The sequence below is a fragment of the Lygodium microphyllum genome, chromosome 29, assembly GCF_053477565.2.
Source record: "Lygodium microphyllum isolate KBCC chromosome 29, Lygodium_microphyllum_v1.1.10, whole genome shotgun sequence".
Lineage (NCBI taxonomy): Eukaryota > Viridiplantae > Streptophyta > Polypodiopsida > Schizaeales > Lygodiaceae > Lygodium > Lygodium microphyllum.
In genome coordinates this window covers 73,202,934-73,218,528 of record NC_141163.1, presented here as the reverse complement: position 1 = coordinate 73,218,528, position 15,595 = coordinate 73,202,934, and the positions used below count along the sequence as shown (strand labels likewise).

The 15,595-nt window shown below is 44.0% G+C and overlaps 1 protein-coding gene across 2 annotated transcripts; it reads left to right on the top strand.

Moving 5' to 3' along the window:
* The first annotated feature begins 8,977 nt into the window (after positions 1-8,977).
* LOC148010791 (peroxisomal membrane protein 11-5-like) lies at positions 8,978-13,014 on the top strand. Of its 2 annotated transcripts, none has more exons than XM_087672250.1 (8): positions 8,978-9,136; positions 9,866-10,102; positions 10,203-10,277; positions 10,371-10,445; positions 10,558-10,638; positions 10,717-10,770; positions 12,248-12,415; positions 12,506-13,014. In XM_087672250.1, exons 2-8 carry the CDS (start codon positions 9,911-9,913, stop codon positions 12,542-12,544), a joined length of 684 nt encoding a protein of 227 aa, XP_087528376.1. In that variant the 5' UTR covers positions 8,978-9,136; positions 9,866-9,910; the 3' UTR covers positions 12,545-13,014. The 2 variants fall into 2 exon arrangements, with proteins under 2 accessions (XP_087528376.1, XP_087528377.1); XM_087672251.1 differs by lacking the exon at positions 8,978-9,136 and adding an exon at positions 9,196-9,353.
* Positions 13,015-15,595: the final 2,581 nt, after the last annotated feature.

The window sequence follows — 15,595 nt, the reverse complement described above, 5'->3', positions numbered from 1 at the left end:
TAGTTGCAGATATTGATATCTGGCATAAACGCATTGGTCATGTTAATGTACAGCGACTTAAATCAATGCAGGCCCAAAATATTGTTGCAGGTTTGCTTAAATTCAAGGTTGCAGAAATGCATAAGGTATGTGAAGCCTATCAGTTTGGAAAACAGGCAAGGAAACCATTTCCTAGACATGTTCAAGAGAGTAAGAAGCCATTGGAATTAATCCACTCTGATGTGTGGACTACTAAAGCTACATCTCTTGGAGGCTGTCATTATTTTGTCACTTTTATTGATGACTATAGCAGAAAAGTTTGGGTGTATTTTATGAAAAAGAAAAGTGAAGTTTTTGGGCATTTCAAAACTCTTAAAGCTATGGTTGAAAAAGAAACAGGCCTGCAAATAAAATGCCTAAGGTCAGATGGAGGGGGAGAGTACCTCTCAAATGAGTTTGCAAGGTTCCTGCAGGAGCATGGCATAAAGCAACAATATTCATGCAGTCATACCCCACAACAAAATGGAATTGCAGAAAGGAAAAACAGGCATATTGGAGAGGTATCTCGTGCCATGCTCAATGAAAAAGACTTGCCAGATTTTTACTGGGCTGAAGCAGTTGCTACAGCAGTCTACATAATGAACAGGACTCCCACTGCAACAATACATGGGATGGCTCCAGAGGAGAGGTATACTGGTAGGAAACCAGATATTTCTCATTTGAAGATTTTTGGTTGCATTGCCTATGTTCATGTGCCAGATGAGTTGAGATCCAAGTTGGATCCAAAAGTTGAGAAGTGCATCTTTATTGGTTACTCTTTGCAGCAGAAAGGGTATAGATGCTATAACCCTTCTACTCGTAAGTTTACAGTGAGCAAAGATGTTGTCTTTGATGAGATGAGTAGCTGGTATAAACCAGTAAATGTGATTGATGATGTAGATGCACAAAATGGTAATGCTGCACAGAATTCACAGCAGCAGTCACAAAATATTAGTGGACCTGGAGTGTCCTCTAGCACTGGTTCACATTCTTCGCCATGGACAGGTAGATTGAGATCAGGAGAATCTTCTCAAAGCAATGCAGATAGTGGTATGCAGGTTTCACGAAAAGGACAAGAGAAGGTAGATCAGCCCATGTTTGATGTGAATGCAGGTCACTCTTATGTGGATGGTGAATCCAGTGGCTTAGAACAGAGCATTGATGATGAGTTGGGTATCCCCTCTATTGTTACACCTGGAGTAAGGAAGACCATGGATGTTTTGAGAGCACCTGGAAGTGAGCCTACTTTGCGTAGGTCTACCAGAGCTAGGTATCCTGTGGATAGGCTGAAATATGATGGATTTACAGCCATCCACTATGCATATATGGTCAAAGTGATACAGGAACCAGAACCCACTTCTTTTGAGCAAGCCATGGGAAAAGAAAAATGGGAGAAAGCCATGGATGAAGAAATGGATGCCTTGGAAGCAAATGCTACATGGGAGTTGGTACCTTTGCCTAAAGGTAAGAATGCAATTGCTGAAGCAGCTTATGGATCTGTGCATGAAGGAGAATGTGACTATGTCTACTCACTTGAGCCAGTTCCATGCTATACTCAAGAACTTGACTTCGCAGGACATTACTTTTGTAGAGGATGTCACTCCTCTTTTCTTGCTTGGTACTCTTAATGAGTCATGGGATGTATTCCGCACTGTATTATGTGCCTCTACTGCTACCTTGAAATGATCTGATGCTGAGAGTGCTCTTCTGCAAGAAGAGGTTAACCGTAAGAATTTGGACGCCTCTCGTGTGTCGCATGCTATGACAGTTAGAGACAGGAATGATGGATATGGAACGAGTCATGTACCTGCTTTGACATGCAATCTCATGTCAGCTGGACAGCTTGATGATGCAGGATATCATGTATGTTTTGGAGACTCTGCATGGAAGGTCACTCATGGCAGACTTGTGATTGCGAGAGGTGCCAAGGCTGGCAGTCTCCACCCCTTCATTGTATCAACTTCTTCCCTTGATCATGTTTTGTATGTGGGTTCTATCCCACATGTATCTCTTTGACATGCCCGTTTGAGCCATATGCCTTTGAAGGGAATGAAAATGCTTTCTAGTTTATAGTACTTACCGCCCCTTGATTATGCATGTTTTGATTCATGTGAGCATTGTCTTTATGGCAGGCAGACTAGATCTACGCATAAGAAGTCTGGTAGGCCACGCATGAGTGAGCCCTTGGCATTGGTACATTCGGATGTCTGTGGGCCCATGCCTTGTCAGTCTATAGGTGGTGCAAAGTATTTTGTTACATTCATAGATGATTTTTTGCAGAAATTTTGGGCTTATCCCATTAAGCTAAAATTCGATGTCTTGGCTGTGTTTCAGAGATGGCTTGCATTGGTTGAGAACCAGTCTGGGTATAGGCTAAAATGCCTAAGGACAGATAATGGGGCTGAGTATGTCTCACGTGCTTTTGAGCAGTTATGTGATGAGAGGGGTATTAAGCGTCAGTTGACCATCCCCTACACCCACCCACCCCCCCAGAATGGTTTGGCTGAGCAGATGAATAGAACCATCCAGGAGCATGTACGCAGTATGCTTAGCCATGCAAGCCTACCACAGAGCTTTTGAATTGAGGCAATTAGTACAACTATGCATGTTATAAACAGATCACCCTCTAGTGGTTTGGATTTCCAGGTTGCAGAGGAGGTATGGACTGGAAAACCTCCCTTTTATGCGCATCTCCTTGTCTTTGGATGTGAGGCATTTTGCCATGTGCCCAGGGACAAGAGAAGTAAGCTGGATCCCAAGAGTGTCAAATGCATTTTCCTTGGTTATGGGGATGCAGGCGAGATGGGTTACCGTCTCTGGGATCTGCAGGCGTGGAAAGTCATCCACAGTCATGATGTAGTCTTCCATGAAGACAAAATGCATAGGCAACCTAAGAGAGTTGTTGAGATCCACATGGTCATATTTTAGGAGGAGCCGAGAGCTCCCGCACAACCAGTTGGATAGCCTACAGCTGCAACAGATGCTCATGGTCAGGGTGTTGGATAGGCAACTGGGCAGGCAGCAAAGCCTGCCGTGAGACGGTCTACTAGAGACAGACGTCCACCTGATAGATTTCAGCCCTCGATGCATTATATCTTGGTTACAGATGCAGGAGAGCCTTTCACCTATGATGAGGCTATGCACAAGGGTAAAGTAACTCCTGGGAGAGGGCTATGCAGTCTGAGATAGACTCCCTGCATAAGAATGACACTTGGGATTTGGTTTCCTTGCCTACGGGCAAGAAGGCTTTGCCATGCAAGTGGGTGTACAAGCTAAAAAGTACCCCTGGACACCCCAAGTCGGCATACAAGGCTAGATTGGTAGCAAAGGGTTTTAAGCAGGAGCATGGTGTGGACTTTGACGAGGTCTTTTCTCCTGTGGTTAAGATGACCACCCTGCGCTTAGTCTTGGCTTTGGTTGCTCAGCTTGACTTGGATTTATACCAGATGGATATCAAGATGGCTTTCTTACATGGGGACTTGCATGATGAGATTTATATGGAGCAGCCTAAAGGCTTTGCAGAACCTGGCAGGGAGCACCTAGTGTGCAATTTGAAGAAAAGTCTTTATGGCTTGAAACAGGCACCTAAGGAGTGGTATCATAAGTTTGATGCCTTTATGCAGTCACAACAGGGGTACAGTCGGAGTGCTATGGCTTCGTTTCTTTAAACGAAGAAAGCCCGTGATGGTTCTTTATTGATTTTTGTACTCTATGTGGATGATATGATGATAGCAGGGAAAGCTCATGATGAGCTAGATGATCTTAAGGCTCAGGTCAAGAAGAGCTTTGAGATGAAAGATCTGGGACAGGCCGCTCACATACTTGGTATGCACATTAGATGCGAAGGCATCAGGGACTCCTCTACTTGTCGCAAAGGGAGTACATTCATAAAGTCCTTGAGCGCTTCCGCATGCAGGACGTAAAGCCTATTGGCTGTCCATTGCCTTCTTATGTGAAGGTATCACAGGCTGATTATCCGCAGACAGATGGGCAGAGGGCCGAGATGGCCAAGATTCCCTATGCATCCACAGTGGGTAGTCTTATGTATGCCATGATAGCCACTCGTCCAGATATTGCCTTTGTAGTTGGTGTTGTGGCACGCTACATGGCTACACCTGGCAAGAAGCATTGGGATGCCGTGAAGGGTATCATGAGGTACCTGAAGGGCACTGCAGATATGTGCATATGCTATGGTAGCCAGGATACAGGAGTCATGGGGTACACTGATTCTGATTATGCAGGACATGCAGATAGTAGGAAATCCACTTCCAGCTATGTATTCACCTATGCTAGAGGTGCTGTTTCTTGGATGTACAGGGTGCAAAAATGCACGGCCCTTTCTACTACAGAGGCCGAGTATGTTGCAGCCACTAAAGCTTGCAAGGAGGCCATTTGGTTGGGTCGTTTAGTTGCTGACCTTGGTATTGATGATATCCCTACACTGTATTCGGATTTTATGAGTGCTATTCAGTTAGTCAAGAATCCGATCTTCCATGTGAAGACGAAACACATTGAGGTAAGGTATCACTTCATACATGGGGTCGTTAAAGGACAAGTCAGTTGATCTTGTCAAGATCTCGATTGACCAGAATCCTGCAGATCTGCTCAGAAAAGCCTCTCTACAGAGCGCTTTGCCTTCCTTAGGAGGTTGATGGGGGTGGGATGAGATGACGTCTTTCCTCATCCTGTTGTACATATGTACATGTTGTACTGTCTTTTTTCTTTTTCTTTTCACTCCTCACTGGGGCAGATTCGCCTTTAAGTGGGAGGTTGTTGGGGGTAAAGGCACCTCTGCCTAGCCGCCCGTGTATTACTACACCGATAGTCATCGCCACTACACACTGCAGGTGGCGGGCGCCCATCATCGTCACTTTATTCTTTATTCTTTTAGTGATAGTTTGAATAAAGGAAGGCCCGGTCACACATTGTGACTGTTGGAGTTCCCATTTCTAGTCTCTCACTTTCTTGTTCTTGCTCTCTCGCCATAGCTCTCGAGTCCAACCTTCGATCCGTCGCTCCCTTTCATGACAGTAGGAGTAAAGTTAATGATGGCAATAATAAAGAAAACAAGGCACCAAATCAGGCCTCTAGATTGGCATAGAAGAAAGGTAGGGGAAAAAAACAAAGTCTAAAATCCCTTGCCAGACAGCCTTTGGTGGTTAGGAATGTATTTGCCTCACTGGCAGATGAAGAAGTGATCATATGGAAGAGGAAGATGAATAGGCTATCGAAGAAAGTCAAAATCTTGTCATGGAATGTTTGGGGCTTTTGCAGTGAAAGGAGAAGACTTTGTTCTTTAGGCTAGTTAAAAGGCACAAACCTGACATTATAGCTCTGCAAGAAATCAAAACAGGGAGTGATCCCTTAGAAGCTTTGCCAGGCTACCAAATCTACAAAGAAGCAAGAACTAAGTGCAAAGGAGATACTGCCTTATGCATCAAAGGCTCTCTCTACGCAACTGTCATTTGGCAAGATCGCAATGGTTCAACAGTCGAAGTTAGAATGAAATGGGATGGTGAGGACTTAGCAGTCGGCTTGATTTATGCCTTGAATGTGTCCGCTTAGAGGGCCAGGCTTTGGGATTGGATCCTTAATAAAATAGATGCTTCCCCAACCTTATTAATAGGGAACTGGAATATGACATAGGATAAGGATGATAGGTCACATGGCTCCAGCGCTATGATCGAGGATGAGCAACAGGCTTGGTTGACCCTGGTGGCTTGAAAGGGACTTAAAGACATTGCCAATCATTTCGATATCCCAGTACAATACACATGGCATAATCGCCACCAAGGCACAACATGGAGAGAAGCTCACCTTGACCAAGCCTATGGCAATAGTAGTGTTTGTTGGATGGACTCCGTGTCGACTTCTACACCTGAATGTGGTGTGACTGCGAGGATTCTGGCCATATCCCGACCATACCCTATTTTAATATGATCTATTGTAAAAATCTTCTAGTGCCCCCCCTTTTCAAATGAAATACATCATTTTTGTGGGAATCGACCTATTTCAAGGCCATCCAAAGGATATGGCAGGAGACCTCCAACGCACTTGAGGACCTAGGTATCAATTGGGCAAGGTGCATTGTTGCTATCATGAGCTTCTCTAAAGGATATGGCCACAACAAAGCAAGGAGAAGAAGAGAACTAGAAGAAGTAGCAGTGCAAAGGAAGAATGACCTTCTACTAGCTCTAGCAAAATCATCGGATGACTAGATATTGAAGCACTTGCTTGGGAATGTTGAGGCCTTCTTGCAAACACAGGAATAAAGGAGGATTGAGGCTACAAAAATCCAACTCAAGTCTAAGTGGTCAATAGAAGAAGAAGCCCCAAATAAATTCTATTTCGATGTCTTAAAAGTGAAGTAGAAGCATGACACTGAAATCTCTGTGCTCAACAAAAATGGGGAGCAATGCATGGAGGATTGGGAAATAGCAAAGACCTTTGATAAATATCTCAAAGACTTGGTCAGTACCCCTCCTGATCTTTCTTAGGGAGTCATGTATAAAATGGCCTAGCTCTTGGGGTTACTTGATAAGAAAATACAAGGGGAGCAGAATTGCAAACTAGAAAGTCCATTCTCAACAGCCGAACTAGAGATGGTATTCAAAGCTTGAAGCATATGGCAAGCTCTTGCCAAAGTCTGCTAAAAGAGTAGTCCCATCCAATTGGAGGCCGATCACATTGCTAAATACATCGTACAAAATCCTATCCAAAGCTTTGGCCTGTAGGATCAAATTTGTGTTACCCTCCTTGGTCAACCCTCAACAGTTCAACTTCCTTTTTGGGAGAAAAATTCACAATCTGATACTCAATCTACTCCTCATTCTAGACTATGCCCTTAAAGCTCAAGGGAGCTTCCTAGTCATCAATCTAATACTCAATTTACTCCTCATTCTAGACTATGCCCTTAAAGCTCATGATCTAATACTCAATCTACTCCTCATTCTAGACTATGCCCTTAAAGCTCAAGGGAGCTTTCTAGTCATCAACATGGATTTTGAGAAGGCCTATGACAGGCTCTCTTGGTAATTTCTATTGGGAGGCTATTGGATAAAATCAAATTGAAAATGACAAGGTAGTCTGGTTTTATAGGTGATTTGGCAAGAAGGCTAGTGGTGATTGAGTCCATCCTCATGTCCTACACCCTCTTCATTGGTGTGGTTCTCCCATTCAGCAAGTCAAGCTGGGAAAGGCTAGAGAAGCTCTTTAGAGCATTCTTTGGTCTTATAGAGGTAACAATACATGCCCCGAGGTAAGCTAGTCCCAGATGTGCTCCCTGAAAGAGGAAGGAGGATGGGGATTAGAGGAGGTCAGTCGTAGAGCGGCAATACTTTCTTTCTCATTGCTTCAAAATATAGATTGGAGTCATCCCTAGCACTCCATCATCAACTTCTTTTTGCATCAAGCTAAATGCTCCCCTAAGATGCAGGGCTTAAGTTTCATAGAGATCCTTATGGGAGGCGGGCTTACAATCAAAATTAAAGGCTCTAAAGTAGCTAGGAATGTATTGCTATGTTGGAAGTCCTTTGTAACATCCACAATTTGGAAAGAGAACTCCAAAGGTGACCCCTTGATGGTCCAGCTAATTTGGTCTCAGAAAAGGGCCTACGAGGGCGATTACTACCCAATTTTAGTCAACAAGTCTCTATCTTGTAAGATAAATGCGAAGGAGCCAAGTTGATGGTTAGATTTATGGAATGTACATGAAGCCAAATAGAAATCATGCAGGAAACTAATCCAGGAATTCTCCCTTTCAAATGAAGAACTCACCTTGGTTGTAGAAGTTTTTGGGCACAAAAAGGAAGATTGGCCCATGGCCTCTCTCCCTATCATGTCCCCCCCCTGAGAGCACTCCAAACCCCATTAGGTGTCCGCCTAGGCAAGGCAAAAAAAAAGGAAACACTTTCACATCCCCTCACCTATTTACTTGCATAGGTTGAAAACCAGATGGTCCAACAAGTTCCCCTTTGACTTAAACAAAAGTTTGGGAGAGAAGATGTAGAAGAGTTTGGAATGACATCCCCATCTTCAAATTCAATCTCTTCATGTGGAGGATAATGTTCCTAACCCTCCCAACCAGGAAAAAGACCAGCTCTTTCTACGCTTCAAACCCCCTTTGTGTGTTCTGTAAAACAAAAATGAAGAAACCATCCCACACTTGTTTTGGGAGTGCAATCGAGTAAGGAAAGTTTGGAAAAAGGTGGAGAATCTAATGTTCAGAAAGTTTGGAAAAAGGTGGAGAATCTAATGTTCAAAGCTACCTTCTTTAGCACCATTTACCTTAAATGAGCTCTTCTAGGGGACTGTGGCACTATGATTGAGGAAGCTTGGCTGATCTGGGTCGTAATTAGAGTGGTGGTTTTGCAACAATATTTGGAGGTGTAGGAATGATACAGCTCATGGAATATGGAAATTCTGCAAGCATGACATTGAGAATGTGTATGAGAAGATAGTAAGTGATATTGTAGCTCTTTTCAACTCTCTGAAGAGTAAGGAGCATATCCACCGAATTGTAGCGAAAGCCTACTCCAAAGTACAAGTGCAATTGTAGTTCAATTTCCCTAGCTGTAATCTCTCGGAGAGATAGCCTTCTCCTACTCTCTTTTTTAAGGAGGTGGTAAATTTCTCTTTTATTACATAATATATATATTTTTTATGTTCTCATTAAAAAAAGAGTTGTCTTGAGTGCAATAGTGTGCCCTTGCTCTATGGAAACAAGAGGAAAAAAAAAAGAAACGAAGAAAACAAAGGCTCCTTTTGCTGCACGTGTAAATATGAATAAATAATTGAACGACAGGATATGAGGCAGGAATGTAGGGTCGGGCACGAAGAAGACCAAGAAAGATCAAGCTAGCAAAAAGAGGAGCTTGTATCTTCACACATTCATAATCGCCTTCGTCATCGTCACACGGCCCCACAGAGAGAGAGAGAGAGAGAGAGAGAGAGAGAGAGAGAGTGTGTGTGTGTGTGTGTGTGTGTGTGCCCTCTATAGAGCGAGCCGGCTGGTGGTTTTGATTGGCTTTCCTTTTGCCCCTTCCTCCACCCTGCTTTTCAATTCAATCCATTTTGGCCATCCTCCTTCCTCCAGGCTGCGCTCTACGCTCATTGAAAGGTGAGACTCTACCTTCGGTTCTCCTCAAGTTTGATCTTTAACTGCATCCTCTAGGACCATAGTTTTGTAGCAAAATTGCGAAGTGCGAGAATCGAGATTGTTATCAGAGCATATTTTGGTGGGTTTTTAATCCAAGCTATGGCATCCAGCTAGTTCAACGAGAATGACTGTCTGTCTCGTTCTTATTCTGGAGTCTATCTATAAAGACTGATGCGTGGTAACTTCTTCAATGAACTCTCTGCACAATCCACGTGTATTTTGTGTACTCAATGCTTACACATGAACTCTGCATAGTAAGGTCCTCACCGAACTTTCTTTACCACCCATGTGTATTTTGTGTCGACATATTTCTAAGAGAGACTACTGTAGAACACTTCTCCATTTGTGCTGGATGAGAAATGAAATAGTCTTGCTCCTCTCTATCGTTTGGTGTTTTTCTGTTGTTTAACAAATCTCTTTCCGGCAATTTTTACTGAACCGAGGTTCCCAGAAAATATTTCTTGCTGATCATCCTTCCCTGTAGCAATGATTTCTCACTTTTGGTCTCAAAAAAGTAGAGACCCTGCTGAACGTATACCTCAAAAACTTAAAATTTTCTCGTTTAGCAGTAGATTGAGCACGATCCATCTCGTGCCTTGCCCTTTTTGGGGCAAATACTGGAGGTATGTCATCCTTAGACTTTGAAATTTGTTTTGACCAATGTGGTGCTTCTCCACCTTTCTTGAACAGATTACTAGGAGGGGTCTAGACGATATTTAACCACAAGTTTGGGCAATGGATTCATTGGACACTACTCGAGCTCAGCTAACTCTGCTGAGAATTTATCTAAATCAAGCTGAAGCTAGGGATAAGATATGCCGTGCAATACAGTATGGTTCTAAATTTGTCAGCGGTGGGGAGGCAGGGGTAGCACGAGAAGTTGATAAGTCCACAAGCTTGGCACGCAAAGTTTTTCGTTTGCTGAAGGTTCGTTCATTCGATCAGTTCTTGATAGTGGGGTGGCTGCTGTGGACTTACACCTGCTTTCTGCATTTGTTCACTTCTGGTGCTTATGTTGGACTGGCAGTCTGTCAACGAATTGGAAGCATTAATAGCACCTGCATCTAGGTCAACACCGTTACCAGTGGTGCTTCTTGGAAAGGTAAGAAAGGTGTAGTAAGCATTTTACAGCAGCAACATGGTGTGTGACAGCCCCAGTGAAGACTCACTTTTTATACTGGTTTTGTTCCGGCAGTCCAAAAGCTCCTTAATGGCCACTTTCTTTCTACTGGATCAAGTCGTGTGGGCTGGGAGAACTGGAATTTATAAGGTTTGGTAAACGTGTTATTGCTTCTATTATTAGTATTGCTGGGAGTTATAGTCTACTCAGTTGGCAACTTGAATGCTGAAGTTGCAAAATTTGTTTTTCTGCTCTTCGAAAGAACAAGGAGCGCACAGAGTTGATCGCCAAACTTTCATTATACTGTTTCCTTGGAGGTTGTAGTTGTAACTCCTTGTATGAGGTAAGTATAGTCAATTTTGACATTGGTAAGGTAAGTGTCAAGGGATGTATATGCAACTGACTGGGCTTATTGATGCAGTTGTGTGAAATGTTACGGCTTCTGTTGAAGAAGAAGCAGGTGGTTGACAAATCGGTAAGTTCTTTGAAGAACTGGTTGAATGAAATTGTGAGGACTGTGTCTCATTCCTTGCTCAGAGCAATGTAGACTTGGTCAGTGTTATTATATTGACTAGCTTTGGTGTGAGTTGGATGTCCAGTTTTGAGATTATACTTTGTTTTGTCAAATGATGTCCAACCTATACACTACTCACTTGCTCTTAAACATGCAACTTTAAAGTTGTTTACAATTTACATTTACATTTACAATTATATTTATGTGAACTACATTGTATTTGTCCATATCAATCCAAATGATCATTTTCAGATGTGTAAAACCTAGATAAGTCCTGTAGGTTTCAAGAGACTCATCATGTTTAGTTTCTAATCAATTAAACACAGTTTGACACGTTTAAAAATGTAGTAATTGTGAGTTATGGTGTAAGTTTCTTGTGCAACAGATCTAAGTAGTAGCAAGGCATGGATACTTTTGGGTGTGCATGCATGTGTGAGGAGAAGTAAATTGCAAATGGTGCCTTTTGAATATTGGATTGCTAGCATTAGAATATGCGGCAGAAAGCTATTACCCTGTTTAAAGGGTGACTAGTAGGCCATCATAAGTTGCATCATGGGTGTGTTTGATGTATGACAAGGTTAATGTTTGACTAGTAGGCCATCATAACTTGCAGGTGTATGTTTGATGTATGAAGAGGCTAACTGGGGTTAACAGTTGTCACTTAGTTGCACCTCTTTGGGGAGAGAAAACTCAACCAAAAGCTTTAAGCTTCATTTCTGTGGCGGGTGGTGGCTATCCCTTTGTTGCGTATGGTTTGATTAGCTCTGCTCTAAATCTGTTTCCCACTGCTTAGATCTACGGGATTCGTTCTAGAATCAGCTAGAGGCTAGGACAGTCTTCAGTGCCATGGTGGTGGGTACAAATTTTGTAACGCATTGTACCACCTTCCCTACTGTAGATGTGATCTCTTGGTTTTGGCCTGTCGAAGTCTTCTGACCCTAGTCTTTGTTTCTTTATTAAAGAGTTTTTTGGTTGCGGTAAAAACTAATTATTAAGTTTTTGTTTAGCAAATAGAAAGTGTCTTGCACCGCTGCTTATGTCTGTGATGAGTCTGCAAGGAACATTTCATCGTGCTAGGCTTGAGGACATTCTTCCCATCCAGGCTTTGTTCAAAAATTGTAGCGAGGACGTGTTCGGCATTGTGGTGGCAGCTAAAAATGGTGTTACATGTATTTGAAGTGTGCATTATACTGCCTTTCACTACTTCATGTGGGGTTTGGTGTCTGGGCCTGCCAGCATCCGTTCCTTCAATAACCCTTTTTGGGTGATGGGAAAAAGTAATTATTTGAAAGTTTTGTTTATCGATATCAAATTGGAGGCCTTAGTACCTTTGAATTCCTGTTTTAAAGCTAAAACAACACATCCGGCCCTCAGTTTCAGGCGCTGAATCAAACCACCTATGAAGTTTAATTCTAAGCTAAATAGCACTCTTTTGCAGGAGCGCGAGCTGCTGCAAAAGCAGGCACAGCAAAGGCTACTGGGGTTTGTGAAGTCCTCCTTGGACATAGTTGTGGCTGTCGGCCTTCTTCAGTTGGCTCCCAAGAAAGTCACCCCACGAGTGACTGGAGCATTTGGTGTAGTCTCATCTTTGATATCATGCTTTCAGGTTTGTGGATAATTAAACCTCCTGTGCCTGTCACGTCTTTGTTTTCCTGTCATAAGGTGTTAATTGTTTTTCTTGTGTATGGTTGCTCAGTTACTGCCTTCCTCATCATTGAAGTCCAAGACGAAGTAAACAAAACTACTCACAAAGGAGGCGCTTCAAGCCTTGGAACCGTTTTGTAACTGTGCCTAGCTGTGGATGATTACCACCCTGTCAAGCTTATTTTTCCTTCCGTTCTATATGGCTTTTCAGATCCTGTATAAAGTTTACTGTTCATATTCAACAAAGCAGTCTGAAGCACCAAAATCTGTTTAGGTGTGGGCATTAACTGCGATAAGCAGCTGTATCTCTTGGATTTCAGTACCAAGTGTATGCCTAATGCTGCAAGACTAGCTTGCTGGTTAGTTTAGCTTCACCGCGTAAATACAACAGTTCTGGCTACCAATGTAATCTTGGCACTACTGCCGTATTATGGACTATTTAGAAGGCTTACGTGAAAGGATAGACAAAATATTTTCTGTCGTTGTTTCTGACGCAAGATCAAAGGAAAAGCTGTTCATCTCAATGGGCAAGAATACTATGCTGAATATCCTTCAAAGTTCACTCTAGTACTATGTGATGTAAAGCTCGTTTCGTATGTTTTGAGAATACAAACAATACTCTGATATTGCAGTAAAAATTGGACATCATTATGTTCAACAGCTTTTTGTCGTATGTTTGATCCTCTATCTTGACAGATTTATGCTGGCGTTCTAACAGTTGAGCTGCCATGATTGGCTATGCTTAGGGGCCAGTGCCATACTCGACTGGGTCCTGGACCTGGGCATGCAGCCTACTAACACTTGATGTTAGACAAGCTCGGAAACTGTGTCTAGTGGCACAAAGGCTATAGGATAGCAGCAGTGTAGTCGAAGGCTGAAAACACAGCTGATGGAAAAGCAGGCCTGGTGACATGGTAGCCTGCTGTACGTGTGTTTGAGTGCAGGACAGTAGCATGTCTCACCTTGGGGTTGCGCTGTGATGCACCAAACGTCGACAGTGCATGTTGGAGGCAAGGGCAGCATATCGGTTGAGGCTGACAGCCTGCAGTGTGTTGATGTAGATGTCACTCGAATGGATGCAGTGACAGCACGGGACTCTGTTTCGACAACAGCAGGCTTGGAGGCTGAAATCAGCAGGAAATCAGACGTCTCTGTTTGGGCAGCCACCAGGGTATAACACCACGCTTGGAGGCTGAAATCAATGGTTGTCCATGCAGGCCCCTTTCACAGAGTTTTTTTCGACATTCTGCTTGCTTAAGTAAGGAAGTATGCGATTGAGGTGGAGCACCACCCGCGAAAACTGGATTGCGTGGTGCCAAACAGATTGTTAAGGGCGGTTTTGGCGCCAATGGTACCGTTACTACTCTTGGAAGGACACGTGGAGGCCTCGAGAGTCTCTCTGCCACGTTCTCAGCGGACTAGACATCTGTCCTTGGGGATAGCCAACATGCCGCATCAGGCGCTCATGCCAATAGTCTAGTCATCCCGCAAGGGCTGCCCCCCAATCCCCCCCAGGTAGGGATATCTCCTCTCCATCATGGAGCTAGCATTCCCTCCCGTCCTGAAGCAGCTCCGTCCCTCACCCCACTCCCATTCGGCACGTAGGCGGCGTCCGCTTCGTCCATTATGGACAGGACAATGGCGCCCCCCTCTCCGCCAATTGATTACCATGGTAGATTCCCCATCAAGGACACTAGAGATTTGGAGGAACCATGGCGGAGGTATTTAGTAGCACCTATGGTCAGAGAACCCACCCCTCTGTTACAGCAGCAATCGTCCCAGCATGCCGTGAAAGGGAAAAGCTCCACACCTGCGGCCTCAGCCCAGTCGCCCCCACTCAGGCAAGAAGTCCCCAAAGATATCAACAAGCTTCAACAAGAAATGGACAGCAACAAAGGCATTATGGGAAGCTCTAGCAAGTAGTCTTCGGGCAAATCCGGACCTTTTACCATTGTGCCGGTGGCCGACTCCCCCCCCTCTCGCTCCCCAATCGACTCCGACGAAGAAGCGGACCAAGAAGGTACGTTCTCGGTTCAGATCCCAGATGATGGTGTTTCACATTGGATAAAAGAGTATCAAGCTAAAGCGTTGTATGGTCTGTGTCCGCCAATAGAAGTCCTAAGAGCTTGGATGAGAGATCATTGGCAGCCCCTCGGTATTAGGGTGTTGCATGCTAGGTATCTGCCCAACAATTACATCCTTTTCCTCTTCGAATCCCACCAAATGGCCGTCCATGTCATGTCCTTTGGACAATGGATGCTAAAAAGCTCCCCCTTAACCTTGTTTAGGTGGGATGAATCCTTTGACCCTCTCGGTCCTAAGCCAAGCAAAGTACCTGTATGGGTCGAGTTATCCAACCTCCCTGACCATTTTTACCCCTTCTTCCACTCCATAGCCGCCCCCATAGGCAAAATCCTAGGGCAACGCCCTTACTCGGACATAAACCCGAGATGGCACCCCCAGGTGCTAGTCGAGGTAGACATGAGTAAAAAATTGCGCAACTCCGTCCTAATCAAGAACGACAGTGGAACTGTTCAAAGAAAGCAAGAAATTGTTTACAAGAACCTCCCCAATTCTTGTTTCAAATGTGGCAAACAAGGCCATTTCATCAGGGCCTGCCCCGAATGGGCTACAGATACTCTACATTGCTTATGAGTCTGGAGGACTCTGAAACACACCACAAGCCTGAAGGCAAAACACACCCGATGTTTGATGCAGTAGATTTGGACAACGAGGACTTTATCGATGGTCGACAGGTTTTCAACGAAACGGCCAGCTCTGCTGATGGATCAGAGAAGGTCTCGGAAATTATTGCCCCTCCACAAGGTGAGACCATGCAGGTAGGGGAGGATTTAGAAGAGGAGGAAGAGAGTCTCCCCTCCTCCAACCATAGGGTGGGACATCATGAGGACACTCTCCCTAATAGCTTAAGGATAGAAGAGCACAAAGAAGATCGCAATGGGCAAGAGGGCCCCATTCCAATGGAGATGAACAACAGTAGCAGCAAACGGCGGCATTCTAAGGTGGAACTGGGCCGGGTAGCCCTGCTAACACTCCATGTAAAGACAAAGGTAAGAAACCAAATCAAGTAGGTAAAAAATGAATAACTTAAAGATTATTTTGTATAACTGCAAAGGACTCT